Source organism: Nuphar pumila, chromosome 2 (assembly GCF_984573655.1).
Source record: "Nuphar pumila chromosome 2, dmNupPumi1.hap1.1, whole genome shotgun sequence".
Taxonomy (NCBI): domain Eukaryota; kingdom Viridiplantae; phylum Streptophyta; class Magnoliopsida; order Nymphaeales; family Nymphaeaceae; genus Nuphar; species Nuphar pumila.
Genome location: NC_143250.1, coordinates 27,983,921 through 28,002,526, shown reverse-complemented (window position 1 = coordinate 28,002,526; position 18,606 = coordinate 27,983,921). Strand labels below are relative to the sequence as shown.

The following is an 18,606-nucleotide window of genomic DNA, read 5'->3' as shown; positions in this document are numbered from 1 at the left end:
TCGGAAGCGAACCAGAAGTGAGGGAAAAGCGAGGGGGAAGCAAAAAAAGGAAAAAAAGAAATAAAAATAAAAATGAAAATATAAAAAAAATGAAAAAAGAAGAAGCGAGGGGGAAGCACACTTTCCTTAAATTGGAAGCGCTCTTCCCCTAAATGGGAAGCTCCCAATTTTTTTGCTGCTTCCCAGCACGTTTCGGAGTGCCACGTTTCGCGCTTCCGAAACACGCTTCCCCATGTCCTATGGTGCTTTCGGTAACCCTGGTATTGCCTTTTATTGGGTTTGTGCTTCTGCTCTCTGCCCTTAGTGGCCTTTGTATTTGTGTGCTCTTGATTCCATTACGAAGATGGTATTTTGAGTGCAAAAGGGAAGAAGACGATATTCCGAGTGAAGCGGGGGTGTGGATGATATTTAAAACAAGAACAGACAGGGAGGGGAGTTTGGATATTTTTTTATTCAAACAAAGGGGGAGTGGGGAGACCAACACCCTCCCCTCTCTCTATGGAGGAGGAACATGTCTCTCCCTTTCTCTCACCCTATCGAATATTGGGGCTTGGGGTGATCATAAGGGGAGTGAGGGTTGGGAGCCTGTGGTTGTGGAGGGTGTCAGGGTGGGATTTTAAAAAAAATTGACTGTTGTTTGGATCTGAGTCAGGGTTGACCCGACCTATATCTGGAGCATATACAATACTTGTAGCCATGCCAAGCCTTGTTGATATGAGTATGGCCACTGGGTAGACATACCCATGTTACATAGTGGTGCAACATACAGATGTACTAAAGTCATTCACTGGCTTTTGTATGTCATTTTCATGGTTTACTTAATTTTGAATTGGTAATATGCAAAAGTTCTTTCATGCTAGAATATGCTTGTTCATAAGTTTTATTGTATTAACTTAGGTTATTGCTACAATCTTTTAAATGTAACATGGGTAGACATACTCATGTTACATAGTGGTGCAACGTATAGATGAATTAGAGTAATTCACTAGCTTTGTGTCTGTCATTTTCATGGTTTGCTTAATTTTGAATTAGTAATCTTCAAAAGTTCTTTCATGCTAGAATATTCTTGTTCATGAGTTTTATTGTGTTAACTTGGGTTATTACTACATTCTTTTAAATGCTATTTTTTGTTTTCGTGAGTCTCCAGTTTTTGCTTCAGGATTTTTTACATTGTTTAAAAGAGAGTCCATTGTCTTCTTGAATATATATATATATATATATATATATATATATATATATATATATATATATATATATATATATATATATATATATATATATATATATATATATATATATATATATGAGAATGAGGATTATGCTGCCACCTTTTTTGTTAGGTCACCGTTAGGACCCTCCAAAAATCGTACTTTTCGATGCTTTATACTAGATCAGAATTGTTAGATGTGTTTATCATTGTTTATTAAAAAACATATTTTTGATTAAACATCTTAATGCTCACCTGTATTTTAAAGAGGAAAAAAATCAATGGTTGATATTACACTAAACTTTGATGATAAAAAATTCACATTTTTGCATCAAATCAATTCAAAGAAAAGCTTGTTTTTAATAACATCTAGCATAAAACACCTAAAACTATGATTTTTGGAGGGTCCTAACGGTGACTTGATGAAAAGGGGGCAGCATAATCCCCATTCTCTCTCTCTCTCTCTCTCTATATATATATATATATATAAAGTATTTGTACCCTCTTGGGCAAGGAACCACCTAGTTGGAAATCATAGTGGGAGGTTGTTTTGACCAAATCTAACCCCACGGATGTGTTCAGCATGGTCAAAATAGTAGGAATCGATTCTTGTATCACATTTTTTCGTCGTTAAATATGATTTTGTGAGGGTTGAAAATTTGGTACATTGTAGGCCATTGTTTTTTCAAACCCTGCAAAATCTTACTTGAACTTTTCATAACATGATTCAAGCATGAATTTCTACTAACCTAAACATATAGATCACATCTGGAGGATTAGATGTGCAAAAAACATAAAAAAATAAAAAATATTATAGTTTTTTACTGGGGGTTCCTTACCCACGAGGATGGCAGACATTAACCATATATATTATTGATGCACGAGAATCATATTGCAAGTAAAATAATTTATACATCTATAATAAAAAATAATGGTGACACACAATTATGTTTTCTTATTTCAGTGATGCATCATTTGGTTATCCTGGGGGACCTCTCTTGTTCAAGAACTTGAATTTTGGTATAGATCTTGACAGCCGCATTGCAAGTAAGGACCTGAACTTTTGCTGTTTCCTTTTCCTGTCATTGCCAAATAACATAATTAATAGAGAAGAGTCTGTCTTTCTATGTTGTTCTATTGTAAACGAGTTTGGACGGTATCTGTATTTTGTCTTTTGGATTTAATTTTAAGCATACATTATTTTTATTGTCATAACAGAGATGATCGTCTTTTGAAATCAAATGCAAAATGGTTCATAGAAAACAACATTATGCTCCTTTTTCCTGTTTTCTGGATTTGCTTCTCTCTCTCTCTCTCACACACACACACACACACACTCATTTACATGTACACACACATCATGCCTGTGCAAAGGTACAAACAATTTGCTAGTATATTAGTTAGGAACATAAATGCAATATCATTCCCCATGGTGATATCAACAAGGGCTTTTCTTTGGAGAATTGAAAGTGTTTTCTTGTTGGGGAATTATAGGAACTACTCAACTTTTTAAAATAAAATTTAAGCTAAAGGTATTGTGTTAAACTGGTGATATTTTTTTTAACAGATTTTTTTAAGGAAACCTTAAAAGCACAATAATTTATCTGAAATTAATCTATAGTGCAGCACTCTTGGTCTTTTCTATTTGCCTTTGTTTGCTTCTAATGTTTTTGTCTTCGCAAATCCTTTTCACTCTGGTGTTCCAAAGGCTTGGTCACAAGCATCTGCAATCTTGTATGATTTGGAGCAGTTTATTGTATCTCTCTCTCTTTCCGTTTTTTATTTTTTGTTTGTTCTTGTTGTTTTATGAATGCTTATGCTTTGATGAATGACTAGGAGTTTGCAATGCTTCAAGGTTTTGTGACCCAATTATGATTTGTCTCCATGATATTGTATGGATCCTTTTTCTATGACAATACGGTTCCTTAAATTAGAGCTGTTTGTGATATTTTATCATTGGTCCATTGTCATTGTGCTTTCAAGATATGCTACCTGGACTTCATCTGGAGTCTGGACCTTTGTACTTGTGTCAACATGGCATGAGGTGTTAAAAGAAAGTGTTAATGCATCAAGGGTGTTTTCATCATTTTCATATTGCTGCGCCACCCATAATGTATCAGCTGCACCCATTCCACATATTCTTTATTTCAGTTGTTATTCATGTGGTGTTTCTTTGTTTCACATGTATTTTTCACGTTGTTTTGTAATATGCCTTAGAGTGGCATTGTTGTAAGACTTAACACTATGTTGTCTTTTGTGCACTGGCATATTGGGGCCTCTTTGAAGCTTTCACTAAGAGAAAGGAGTTGGGGCTAAAACTTCTCCCTTTCTCAAGCTTTCTTCCTCTTTTTGCGTCCATGGAAATTATTATGGTATCAAAGCCAGAGAATGGTATCATCTAAATCATCAAGCGACATTTTCCTCCATCTCCTTTATTTCACTCTTCCTCTTTCTTCCCATTCCTCTCTCTCTCTCTCACTTCTTTCCTTCCTCCTCCTTTCTTGTTCTCTCTCTCCTCTTGCTGCCACCCTTTTGCACCCAAGAGGTCTGCTGATATCACCAGCACCTTATTGATATCAGCCATGTTCACCATGCTGTTGCTCTCTTTAATTTGCCCTATTTTACACGTTATTCCTAAATCGAGTGTGTTCATTGCTATTCTACCTAGTTGGTTCTTGTATTTTGCCCTAGTCACTATCATACCTCTATTCACAGCTAGTTTTTCATAAGATATCTTTGTTAAATCCTCAAGTTCCTCCTATTGTCTCAACTTCATACAATGTCACTCAAGTCTTTATAAGAATATTAGACATAGTCCTAGCATTTTGCATTCCCAAATCATCAATCCCTTTCTCGTTCCTCCTAATCCTGCTTCAATTTCATTCCCAAAAATATTAATTCAGCTGAATGACAATAACTGCTTCACTTGGAAGGGGATTTTTACATCCCACATCAAATTTCAAAGGTAGTTAGGGCATATTGATGGAAACTCAAAGGCACCTTCCACCATCATTGCATGCAAGCTGTTGCTTAGAAGCTATGTCACATAGGTGCGGGTGCGGGTGCAGCGATACGGCACTTTAAAAAAACTTGGGTGTGAGGGTGCGGGAGTGTGTGTGTATATATATATATATATATATATAACAGTTAACAGCATTAACATTAATTTTTTCTTTGAGTCCAGATTTGGACATTTATGATCTTGGGTGCGTTGACTGCACCCAGGGTCGGCTTGACCGCACCCAGGGTCGGCTTGACCGCACCGGGTGCCGCACCTGCACCTGAGTTGCATCGACGCGATGCGGGTGCGGCACCCTGTTTGCTGAATCCCTGTGACATAGCTTAGAAGTGATTTGGGTGGAAGATATTTGGATTTGAGTGAGTTTGATTCAATCTTTGGGTGGATTAGGTGAGGTGGTAACTCAGTTTGTAGTGACTATGACCATCAGGTGTTCTATTGGCACTGTGATTGTGCGATAGACCAACTCTGCTGTTGAGACCAGAGTATATATAGTCTGTCACTCTGTTGAGAGTTGATTGGTAGTGTCTGGTGTGAGATTTAGCCTCATTTGATGTTGATTGTGCAGTACATTGCTATCGGATTCAGTTATATATTGATTAGAATCATATTAGTTGAGATATTTCTCTTGGCACTCTGCTGTTTACAGCATATTTTGATCTTTAGTTGGGGGTTTGGTGAGTTATGGAGAAGAGGGATAGTGTACATATTATTTCCATTAAGTTGGATGAGACAAATTACTCATATTGAGCTGAGTATGCGAAGATCTGTGATAAAAGGTCTTACAGTATGGTGGATACCTAGATGGAACAAAAAGGAAGACTGAAAGTGATGATGAAGATTTTGATGTTGCTTTTGAAGAGTTGGACAAGGACCATGCTAAGGTCAAATCATGGCTGCTGATATTTCTCTAAACACAGTGAAATTCGAATAAGCTAGAGAGACCTAGTACTATTTGAGGAAATATAGGAGTAGTACGATTGGGCATGCAGGTACCAATTGTCTCAAGATCTCAAGGCCTTGAAGCAAGAAGGTGAATAAATACCATCTTTCTTCACAAAGTTTCAGCAGCTATGTGACACACTTACTCCTATGTTTTCTAATGTGAAATGTGCAAAATGCAAGAACTATGTAGAATGTAAAAGGTTTGAGGCTGAAGCCAAGGATCAGTAGCAGGTTATAGACTTATTGATGACATTACACACCGAGTTCGATAGTGTGCATAATAGGATTCTTTACAGGGCTTCCCTACCCACTTTGGTGAAGACTTTAGCCAAGTTGATTGCAGAAAAGACCGAGGATAGGTTTGTAATATACTTGTTTTAATTATATTGGCTTTGTACAAGTCAAACCAAGCTCCTTGTTTGTCTAAGTATTATAGAAGATGGCTCTAAAGGGCGTGGAAACTTTAATGGAGTACACAAGAACCGAGGCAGAGAGAGAAACTCATTATTTTCTTTAGGGCTAATCATCTCTAGTTTAAATAGAGGTCAGCCTAAAAGAGAAAAATTACATACGGGTCCCTCATTATATATAAAATATCAAAGAACCAACTTTAAGAAAAATAAAGCTTGAAACTTCAGAAGGTCGACTAATCTTAACACTCCCCCTCAAGCTGGAGCATAGATTTCAATCATGTTCAGCTTGCTGCAACATTTTGAGAAACTGGGTCTAGCAAGAGGCTTTGCAAAAATATCTGCAACTTGGTCCTCCGACTTTAAATGTTTGGTAGCGATATGACCAGCTTGAACCATATCTCTTACGTAGTGACAGTCAACCTCAATGTGTTTTGTCCTCTCATGAAATACAAGATTATTTGCTATATATGTAGCCACCTTGTTATCACACATCATTACCATAGGAGATGAAATCTTCACTTAAAGATCATTTAGTGCAGTTCGAACCCACATCAATTCAGCTGCTGTTTGGGCCATAACCCTATATTCTGATTCAACACTCGACCTAGCAACCACATTTTGCTTCTTACTTCTCCATGAAATTAAGTTATCTCCCACAAAAACACATAATCATGTGGTAGATTTCTATCATCTACAGATCCAGCATAGTCAGCATCAAAGTAAGCAACTATTTCCAGGGTCCCCCATTTCTTGAATAATAGCCCTTTTTCCAGGAGAAGATTTTAAGTACCTGAGTATCATTATTGTAGCATTCCAGTGTACCTCAGTCGGTTTGTCCATCAATTTGCTAACATTGCTTACTGCTAAAGCAATATCCGGTCTAGTCACAGTCACATATAGTAGCTTTCCTACCAGTGAGCGATAGCTTTTGCTATCAACAGGTTTTGACCCCTTTTCGAACAACTGAACTTTATGATCCATGGGAATATTTCCTGGTTTAGCTCCCAACATTCCTGTCTCTTTTAATAAGTCAAGAACATACTTTCGTTGAGACAAAACCACACATTCACTGCTCCTGGCAACTTCTATACCCAGAAAATATCTAAGTGGACCAAGGTCTTTTGTAACAAAATGTTTTTGAAGATGGGCCTTTGTAGTTGCAATATCTTTCATATCATGTCCTGTAAGGATGATGTAAGGATGATGTCATCCACATATACCACCATAACAACTAGACATGAGTTAGTTTTCTTAATAAATAATGTGTGGTTTGACGCTGACCTATTGAAGCCAAACTTTGACATCACTTCAAACAACTTTTGAAACCATGCATGAGGACTTTGTTTCAGACCATATATTGCCTTTCTTAATCTGCACACCTTCTGACACTCCCCCTCAACCTCGAACCCAGGAGGTTGTTGCATGTATACTATCTCAGACAGATCCCCATATAGAAATGCATTTTTCACATCTAGTTGACACAGACTCCATCCATGGTGAACAACTACGGAGAGAACAAGACGAATGGTATCCATCCATGCGACAGGAGAAAAAGTTTCAAAGAAATCAATACCATATGTCTGAGTATACCCTTTTGCTACTAATCTGACCTTGTATCTTTCAATTGGACCATCTGATTTGTACTTAATGGTATATACCCATTTGCATCCAACAATATCTGCATCCAATGGGGGATCAACTAGGTCCCATGTCTGTTGAGACAATAAGGCATCCATTTCATCTTGCATTGCCTGCTTCCACCTGCTATCGAGCTTTGCCTGTTGATAGCTCAGAGCAATAGTTTCAGCAGATAAGGCTGAAATGAATGCTTTCATCTGACTACCAATTCTGGCATCGGACACAAAATGAGATATAGGATATAAGGTACATTGTCGTGTCCCCTTCCGTAGAGCGATTGGCCTGTTATCATCAACATGAAGGTCACTATTATCAGGAGCACTTACCTCAGGAGAAGAAGAAGATGAAGGCACAGGAGGAGGTGGAGCTCTACACACATATACCAATGGAGGATTATGAAACCGTGAGGAAGGTAGAGTTGGATTCTGTAATTGGGACACTGATTTCAAGGGAAAAGGAGAGACAAGAAGGGGAAATGAGTCATCTTGATCAACTTGTATCTGAGCACCAATACTAGAATAATATGAAATGAACTCCAAGAAAGATACATCCGCACTGACATACTCTCGCGGAGAAATCGGATCATAACATCGATACCCCTTTTGATTTTTTGGATAACCTATAAACACACACTTAGTTGCTTGAGCAACTAATTTATCACGGTCAGGTCCAAGTTTGTGCACAAAGCAAACACACCCAAATACCTTGGGAGAGAAAGAGAAAAGCGGAGCATTAGAATTTAGGATATGCAAAGGAATTTGATCTCCCACATATGATGAAGGCATGCGGTTGATCAGATAACAAGCTGTGATAACCGCATCAACCCAATATAAAGCAGGAACATTGGATTGAATCATAAGGGTACATGTTACATCAAGGAGGTGCCTGTGTTTTCGCTCAGCCACCCCATTTTGTTGAGAAGAATAGGCACAAGTGGTTTGAGGTTGAATGCCATGGTCTTGATAAAATTGCAATAAGGCTTTGGTTTTAAACTCAAGAGCATTATCAGTGTGGACAATCTTGACAACAGATTCAAACTGAGTTTTTTATTTCAAGAACAAATGATTTGATAATACTAGGAACTTCAAATCTTTCTTTTATTAAGATCACCCAAGACAACTTAGAAAAATCATCAACAATAACAAGATAATATCGACACTGAGTCTTGATAGGAATCTTACTAGGACCCCATACATCTGCATGGAGAAGTTCAAAGACCTTATGACTGGACTGACTCTGACTAGAAGGAAACAAACTCCGATGATGCTTGCCCATCTTACATGCTTCACACTGAAATGACGTAGTAGACAGAATTTGAGGAAAGACATAACAAAGCTTTGACAATGAAGGATAACCAAGACGACGATGCCACTGAACATGACTGAAGGAGTAATCTACTGCAGCATAAATGTTTCCCATTGGATGATGTAGGTAGTAGACTCCACTTTCTTCATAGCCTCCACCAATCTTCTTCCCCATCAGCAAATCCTGAAAATGACAACCCACAGGATCAAATATCACTCTACAATTTAGCTCTTTTGTAAGACAACTCACTGAGAGTAAACTTCGAGGAAATGAGGGAGCATGAAGGACATTTTTCAACTGCAAGGAAAAAGATATAGAAATATTTCCCTGACCAACAACTGGAGAGGAACTCCCATCTGCTAATGAGACTCCCCGATGAGCAGGAATATCCTTTAGATCTGAAAAGAAATGAGAATTTTCACAAATGTCTGGATGCACTAGAGTCAATAATCCACTTACTATCATTTAGATTAAGATGATCCCCTGTTAAGTAGGCAACACCAACTACAGGAGAAGAGGAGCTTGAAGGCCGACGAGCTATCAGTTCATCATATTCTGCTCGACTAAGGGTGATACAGTCACTGACAAAAGAAGTTTCATTTGCATTTGCTACCTCTAGTGTTGTAACATTAGTTTTTGGAACATTAGGCTTTGATGCAGAAAAGGCTGGCAGTCCATGTTTATCCCAGCAACGATCTTTTAAATGTCCTGATTTTCCACAGAAAGTACATTGAAGTTCACCTCTACCTGCCATACCTCTTCCACGACCTCATCCTCTAATATTTTGAGTATTTCCACGTCCATAACCAGATGGGACAGCTAGAGCAGATGTCTGAGATATAGGATGAGATTGTGGAAGAGAAATAACAAGTCTACTCAAGCGATTGTATGCATCAGCAAGAGTAGGTACATCAGATCCGGTCTACATTTGGACTTTAGCAACAGAGAATTCTGAAGATAAGCCTGTGAGGAACCGAGCAACCATAGTCTGTTCTTGATGATCCTTTTGCTTCGAACAACAAAGAGGCCTGTGAGCATTAAGTCTTTCAAACACTGCTTTGACGGAGGCATAGTACTCGGCCAATGTTTGATCTCCCTGCTGCAAATTATATATCTCTTGTTTGACTTGCAGGATACTACTCACATTAGTCTCTTGAGAGTACGTATCTCGAAGATTGTCCCACATATGTTTAGCTGTATTATAGTAAATTAGACCATCTGCAATATGAGGTTCGACACTATTCATGATCCATGCCATTATCTTCATCCCAAGTGATATATTTTTCTACTTTATCATTCGGTTCAGTTTCCAACAAAATATGTTTTCTACGATGTCCAGATACCGACATCATAAAAGTTCTGGACCACCTGGCATAGTTTGTTTCATTCAATTTCACAGAAGAACCGTACGAGAAGGGATTTGCAAATTCCTTATATTCCCCAATAGTCTCATTCTTGGAATCGAATTTCGAAGCTTCACCCATAATGAATAACACTAACTCAGGAGAAATTGCCGATAATACTGCTGCAATAAATGACCAAAGAAAACTTATCCAAGATTCACAAAAAAACAACAACGATCAGATTCACTCTCTAAACCACCCAGAGTTTGAATCTGAATATTTCACGACCACACGAGGCTGTTCAACACACAACAGAAACAGTGATGAATCACGATAGCAGATCTGAAATAACCAGAACCACCTTAAACATGCCATCCATGTCCACGACAAAAAAAAAAAAAACAAAGGATCATTTAATCTATGATCTGTTATGAGCACATCTTAGATAAAATATTCCCCACGAAACAGAAATCACGTCAGCCTCTGATCAGTTGAAAAAAAAATATGCTCCCCACGACACAGGATTCACGGCGACCCCAGATAAAAAAAAGTTTTCCGACATTCAGATCTACGATTGAGCAACATAGGTTTTCTTCACTTCACACAGACCCATAATCAGAAAAGATTTTTTTTTGGCTTTTGCACATCACCCATAACTGCCGCTACTCGATCCTGTTGACAAAAGATTACCGTGGCCTTTAGATCTGATTACAGATCTGTTATCAGATCTATGCAACTCGTAAAGAGACAAAATACGCACAACTTTTTTTTTTCTCGAGCTTTGGTGCAGACATAACACGTGCTCACGCTCCCAAGACCTACTGCTCTGATACCATGTGGAAACTTTAATGGAGTACACAGGAACCGAGGCAGAGAGAGAGAAACTTGTTATTTTATTTAGGGCTAATCACCTCTAGTTTAAATAGAGGTCAGCCTAAAAGAGAAAAATTACATACGGGTCCCTCATTATATATAAAATATCAAAGAACCAACTTTAAGAAAAATAAAGCTTGAAACTTCGGAAGGTCGACTAATCTTAACAAAGGGAAAACAAAATATATATAATAATAAATTTTAATGGCTATAAATGTGAAAATTTTTACATCTCCTCAACCATATGAGTGACTAATTAACAGGTTGGCATCTCAAACTGTTAGGTGCAACATGATGTCATACAAGTTAACAAGTTGACAACTCAACCAGTCGTGTGTCAACATGCATGTGATGCAAGTTCATAAAGTTTGACACCTCAAGCAACTGTGTCAACATGCATGTGATGTAAGTTAGCAAGTTTACACCTTAACCAATTGATTGTCAAATTAAACAAGTTAACAACTTAACTAGCTGGTGTCAATATGCATATGATGAAAGATAGGTTGACACCTCTAACAACTGTGTCAACATGCATGTGATGCAAGTTAACAGGTTGACACCTCCACCAGCTAGATGTCAACATGCATGTGATGCAAGTTAACAAGTTGACACCTTAACTAACTAGGTGTCAACATATACGTGATGCAAAATAACGGGTTGACAACTCAAGCAGGTGGGTGCCATTGTACATGTTGCAAGAATGAAAAGCTGAAAAACTTTCCCTAATTGGGTGGCAATACTTTAGTGAACTTAGAATACTATAAATACGAGAGGGTTGTGACCCTTTTCCATCTTCTAGGCATTCTCTTGGGAGACTGACCCATAGGACACTTCTCTACCTAAGGAGAGACCTATCATCGACGGAATTCCATGATCTTCTGGTAAGTTATTAGTTACAACTTATAGTTGTTCTTTTTACTATAAATTATTAGTTGGTATTTTATAATTAGAGTTATTCTTTGTATTTTAAGTAATTAGATACAACTCTATAGCCAGAGTTATTTTTCTTATTGTCAGATTTATTTGTTACAGTTTTTAGTAAACGTTTATTTTGTTAGGTCATTGATTGTAAAGCTACAAGTTGATTTTCTGACAATACTTCATTGTGATTAACATATATTCATTTATGGTTTCAATAATAGATATCCGTTTGTTTTAGATGATTGTTCATTTAAAAAGATTTAGAATACATTCTCATTGCTTTATTGATTGAAAGCTTATGTGATTATCTAAAAAAGTTATTTTAAAGTATATACAAATTTAACAATGTCGATTCACCTATTCTACTGTAACCATAATTGTACTGTCGACTAGTTAAAATCGACCATCAACATCCTTCTCGAGGAAGACCTTTGCTGTTGGTTATTGTGTTTTCAATTGCTCATAAACTTATCATAGGAGTTCTACCAACCTAGTGGACTGGTCCTAGGTTTGATAGATCCTTTGATTTTGTTAATGCCATCAAGTGTTTCCCATGGAGGATATTTGCCTCATGCATTGAACTTCTCTTGAAAATAGAATTGTTATAAGTTTGCTCCTCACAGGTTGGCACTGTTAACCCAATAAGTTTGGCATTGAATATAGACTTGCTCATCAGCAGAGCAAACACATTATTCTATTTATTTACATATTTTCTTTTTCCAACTCTACTACATCCTTTGTTTCATATCAAACTATGACATTTGAACAAACACATTTTCCTGAAAATTACAACTAAAAATTTAAAAACACTCAATTGGAATCAAAATCCTAGATCCTTTGCCAATATCCTCGGCCAGGTAAACAATGACTGTCCTTCAAAAGCATTGCAACTACTATCAACCAATTTCACTCTAAAAAGCATAGTAACTATCTAATGAGGTGCCATTGCTCAGTAAGCTACTAACTACAACTCAAATAATTAGTTTTAACTTTTAAGTCCCTTTCTCTTGAAATCATCATTTGGAAATATAGATTACGTTAAAAACATTACTTGGAAACAATTTATTATGAAGCCATCTTTTGAAATCTCAATTACCTTGAAAACAACACCTTAAACAATAGGCTTCTTTTAGAAGTGCTTTTTAAAAGCTGAGTTTTTTACAAATAACATTTAAAACACAATTCTCTTAGAATATTGGTTTCAAAATGCGGTTCATATGCCAAATCTTCAAACTTAGAGACAACTTTTAAAAACGTGGTCACCTTCAAAATGTAAAAAAATGTTTGCAAAAGAAATGGTTAAAAACTGCGATCCAGTTTTAGTTTCAGAACAATAAAAATTGGAATTAAATAATATTTTAAAATTTGATTGTGTAATGAAATATTCAGAAATACAAAACAAGGGCTTCTAAGGGCTTACAATATCATAAACACAAAATGCACATGCACATACACAAGTCCAACTGAGGCACAATATAAGAGCACGAAGGCACTACACACACATTAAGTGTATTCAAGACAACAAAGAATTTAAAAGAGGAACACAAGAATATATATATTTTCTTGAGCGAGAATGCTAAAGAGAAGCAATAAAGAACAAGAAGGGGTTCACCCCTATTTATATAAGTGGTAGTCTCAAATAGAGTTAGTGGACTGTTCCAATAGCTCTATTGACTAGTAAACTCTATGTTGACTCGTCCAAAAGGAACTCAACAACTCTATTTAGTTGAAGACCAAATAGTCCTTATAAAAACAGAAAAGGACAAAAAAACAAAATAAAATAAGTATCAATATGACCCTAACGGGTACAACCTATTACAAAGACTGAAATGACCAAAATACTCCTAATGGGTATTTACCTATTACATCATTATAAATACATGTGTTATATATATATATATATATATATATATATATATATATATATATATATATATATATATATATAACTTAACACTCTCCTTCAAATTTATGGTGTGATATACCCAAACTTTGAAAATAAAAAAAATCAATCGGAAGGATCCAAGTCTTCAAGTATCTTCAATAAAAATCTCCATCTTTATGACATATCAAAGAATTTCGCAAATACATGTCTTCAAATGTCTTCATTGGTGATCATCGCTAAATGCCTTTATAGGCTATCTCCATCTTCATGATTCATCGAAGATATTCCTTTCTTAATCCATCACATCTTTAAGAACCTGTAGAGAAAACAAAACAAAGGTCCCAACTACACAAAAAAGGTATTCTAACCAAATAGTTATGAAGTTTCAAAAGAAAATAAAAATAATATATATATATATATATATATATATATATATTTTTTTTTTTGAACAAGAATAACACTCAAGTAAAATTTTTCAAACAAAGTAGCAATAATTTTTAGACAATCATTAAAAAAGATAAGAGGAGCATACATCAATTTTTTTTTTATGAAATCAATTTTAGACAATCATAAACCCAAAATCAACATATTTTTCAAGAAAACATAAATATTGATCATAATGGAATTTAATCACTAAAGAACATATAAAGTATCAAGAAGAGATAAACAATCATGTATTAATAATATCCTAAATTTTTAGAAAAACACTTCAAATAAAACAAATCATCAATTTATGCTAAAAACAACATGCATATAAAGTATACCATTTCAAAAAAAAAAGAACCCTCAAGAAAAAGAGGAGTTAATTAAATTTGTGCATACAACAATGTGAACAAGATAATCAATACGAAACATATATATGCAATATTTTTACTGCACATAATAATGAATGGGAGCAATCTCATAAATCACATCCCATTAGAATTCACTCACACAACCAAGAACGAGTTTAAGTACAGGGAACCAAATAACAATCTTTAAAACATATATATCTATATCTATATATATATATATGTGTGTGTGTGTGTGTCATTAATGAAATGCATGCAATTTTATCAATAAACATTTTTGTATACAATGAAAAAACAAGTAGTAAAAGTTTCGAAATTTCATGGAGAGATTTAAAAAATCCGACAAATATCAAGAAATGATATTTTGAAAATCTCAACAATAGTTCGACTACCATAAACCATCACTTCACTAGACCTCCAAACCTCAAGATTCAAGTGTATAAGCTACTAAAACAAGAGCATAATCACAATGACACTTATGGGCTTAATGAATACGAAAAAAGTGTGAATAACCAATGAGTGCACATAACTCACCATATTAATGAAACATCTCTTATCGACATAAAATCACACTTAAATAAAAGACAAACATCAATATTCAAGTGTATTAGTTACTAGAACAAGAGCATAATACAAACACACAAAAAATATGAATAACCAATGGGTGTACATAACTCACCACAAAATAACATCTCTTGTCTACATAAAATGACAATTAAATAAGAGACACACCTCAATTTTCAAGTGTATCAACTACTAGAACAAGAGCATAATTCAAACACACAAAAAGTGTGAATAACCAATGAATGCACATAACTCACCACAAAATAACATCTCTTGTCTACATAAAATGACACTTAAATAAAAGACATAATAGGAGAGAACACACGAGGTAAGAGAGCTTGTAATGAAAACAAACTAATGTTACTAAGAAAAATAAGGATATCAATTTTAACAATCTTTCGAAATACCATGGTTTAAAAAATAGATAGCCATAACAAATAAAGATGATTATAAGCATCCAACATAATAATAATGACCAAATAAACAAATGAGTGATACAACAAACTCATAGAACCAGAGATCAAACAACCGTAAGTTAGAGCCGAACTATAAACAAGCAATCTAAACTGACAAAAAACGAGGTGCACACAACTCACCCCAACAAACATCTCTAGTTCAACAAAGCCAACATGGATCCAGAGGCCAATCAACTACCAATCAATTCCAAGACAAGTGACAACACGTCACTTATAACCCTTGGGAATCTAGGCTAATAAGATGACATGAGTGTACACATAACTCACCTCAACGGCTAACCCTGATCAATAAGAACAAGGCTAAAAAGCGCGGGGCAACAAGAAAGTAAAGTATGAAAAAGTAGAGAGGACAAGGATCGCAAAACCGCGTCCTTGAGTTAAAAGACATGAAATATAAGGACATGAATTAATAGCCTGGGCACATATAGCGCGACGACAACAGAAAGAAAAGTGCAAAAGAAAGTAAAGAGGACAAGGATCGCGAAACCACGTCCTTGAAGGTAAAGACATGCGAATTTATATTATACGTATACATATATCATCTTCTTTTAGTTATCTTTCCTTATTTTAACATTTATCCATTCATTGTCCTTTTACGCAAGAATCCCCTACCTTGAGGGGTTGCGGGTCCTCGTACGCCTGCGGCGTAGGTAAGCGCAAGCTCGAGCCACGAAGGCGAGCTGCATCCACCGTTCAACCTGCGATGCTTAGAACATTAGTATATGCCGTAATATAAACAAGAAGCGGGTCCGGTAAGACCTGCAGTGGTACCGGACCCCAAACACGAGGGTAGGCAGGGAGCTCAACTCCCTGCAGAGAAGCAATAGAGGCAGCAAGGCCTCTCGCAGGTTGTAGTGCCAGAGGCAGGGGCCTCAGCCCTGTTGGCAAAAAGCAACAGAGGCAGGGAGCAGGGCTCCTTGCAGAAAAACAACAGAGGAAGGCAGGGGAGGGAGCGGAGGCTCCCTGCCGAACCTGCCACAACAAGACAGGGGGAAACCTGTCGGAATACGAAACAAGGCAGGGGGCGCAACCCCTCTGCGGGAAACGAGACAGGCAGGGGCTCTGCCCCTGTCGACAGCAAGAACAAGGCAGGGGGCAAAGCCCCTTGCCGGAGAACTAACGAGGTGCATGGGGCTTTGCCCCCTGCCCGAAAACAGGAAAGCAGGGGAGCTTCGCCCCCTGCTGGCAAAACACAGGAAGCAGTGGGGCAGAACCCCCTGCCGTGAAGCAATAGGGGAGCAGGGGACTTCAACCCCTGCTGAGGAAAAACAGAAGGCAGGGGGAGCTTCTCCCCCTACCAGGAAACAAGGGAGCAGGGGGGCTCGCCCCCTGCCGGAGACAGGATGGAGGCAGGGGGTGGAGCCCCCTGACAGAAAACCACAGGAGACAGGGGGGAGAACCCCCTGCCGAAAAAACAACAAAAGGCAGGGGCTTTGTCCCTTGTCGAAAAAACAAGAAAGAGGCAGGGGCTTCGCCCCTGCCGGAAAAGCGAGCCGACACAGGGAGCTCCGCTCCCTGCCGGCAAAAAGGAAGGAAACAGAAGGGTTGAAAGGGAGATACCTGAGCCGACACATGAGAAGGTGATGGCGACAACGTCAAGACCTCCTTCGATAGGCGAAAAAGGGACAAAGGAGAGGATGCCCTCGAGGTCACTAGCGTCAGCCTCCAACGAAGGGGGGGTGTCTGCCGAGGTGGGTGCTGGCGGACACAAGGAAGAAGAGTTCGAAGGAACGGGGAGCAGTGGTAACTCACTGGAGTGCTGATCAAAGAAGCGGTCTGGCAGAGGCGCTGCCATTCAGAGGTGGTTGTCGATCGCCGGCAGGAGCAGAAAAAGGAGATCGGGGGAGAGGGTGCCTGACGGAGGCGATCGTCGGGAAATACAACCAAGAGGGAGCAGATGGTGGCTGACAGTGGGTCGCTGACGCCAGCTCGAAGAGTGAGATGGCCAGCGACGACGGCCGACAATCGAAGGTCGTTGGCGACTCCGATCGCCGACGTCTGTAGCACCCGAGACAAAGGCGACGAAAACAGAGGGGTCGTTGGTACCCACGCAACAGAGAAAAGGAGGGTGGTGGCCAGCGGCGAGGGTTGAAAACTCTGACCTCGGGGGCTCTGGTGCAGCCTACAGCCAGACAGGAGGTCAGTGGCAATGTCGCTGGTGGCCGTCGGGGAAACGAGGTCGTCGGCAACTCCGATCGCCGCCGACGGCACGAGAGAGACGAAAGGGGGAAAACCGACGAGGCTGCCGCCGCCGACAGCCGTCGATGATCGCAGGGAAACAAGGTCGTCAGCCGATGGAGGTTCCTGGAGGGCGTGGGAGATGGTCGGTCGCCGAAGCTCGGAGGTTGCCAGGAGGTCTGCCGAACTGAGAGAGGAGGAGGCGACCGGACGGAGTTGGTCGCCGGCGTCTCCAATCACTGGCGGCAGCGTGAGAGAGACGGAGCAGAGGAGAGAGAAGGGGCGAGGGTTTTTGCCCCTCGCCCGAGACACCTGTGTCCTTTTAAGGACACAGGCTTCTCGAGAATTCGAGTTCGGCTCGGGTCCGTGTCGTGCTCGGGTCCGGACTCAACTGATAACGATTTTTTTTACGGGCTTTTACACCTCCCCAACTATATCATAGCCCACGAGTTTTTGTTCCTCCTACTCGTTTTGTATCCTATGAATCATTCTCTTCAAAACATCATGCATATTTAGCCTAAATCAATTCTTATGTCGATTCTAATTATTACACAGAGGCAACTTCCAAAGAAGAGCGGCAAAAGGTAATGGCTGAAGAGTTGAGTGCACTGGAAAGAATGCAAACTTGGGAGCCACTGAAACTCCCAAAAATTGTAGTGGGATGTAAGCTGTTACATAAGTGCTAGTGCAGATGTGAGTGTGAGTGCGGGTGCGGGTGTGAAGGGTGCAACACAACATTTTAAAAAAACTTGGGTCGCAGGGGTGTACATACAATAGATAAATTAGGACTTAGTTAGGGTTAAATGAGTCTAGTTTTGGACAAAAATAGACATTGGTGCGGTTGACTGCACTTGACACTGCGGAAGCCATGTCCAAGTGTCACACCCACACGGATGCAGGTGCGACACAGATGCATTGGTGTCTTAGAAGTGTCTATGCTACATAGGACGTAAGTGGGTCTACAAAATAAAGACCACGGCTGATGGTTCTATTGAAAGATATAAAACTAGGGTGGTGGCAAGGAGTATAACTAAAAATATGGAATAGA

At 38.6% G+C, this 18,606-nt stretch overlaps 1 protein-coding gene across 1 annotated transcript in view; it reads left to right on the top strand.

The window, feature by feature from the left end:
• ABCF3 (general control non-repressible 3) overlaps window positions 1-18,606 on the top strand; it is a 133,671-nt gene that overhangs the window by 33,904 nt on the left and 81,161 nt on the right. The window contains exon 12 of the mRNA XM_089995509.1: window positions 2,172-2,254. Within this exon, the coding sequence (XP_089851635.1) occupies window positions 2,172-2,254 (83 nt within the window). The remainder of the gene's footprint in view (window positions 1-2,171; window positions 2,255-18,606) is intronic.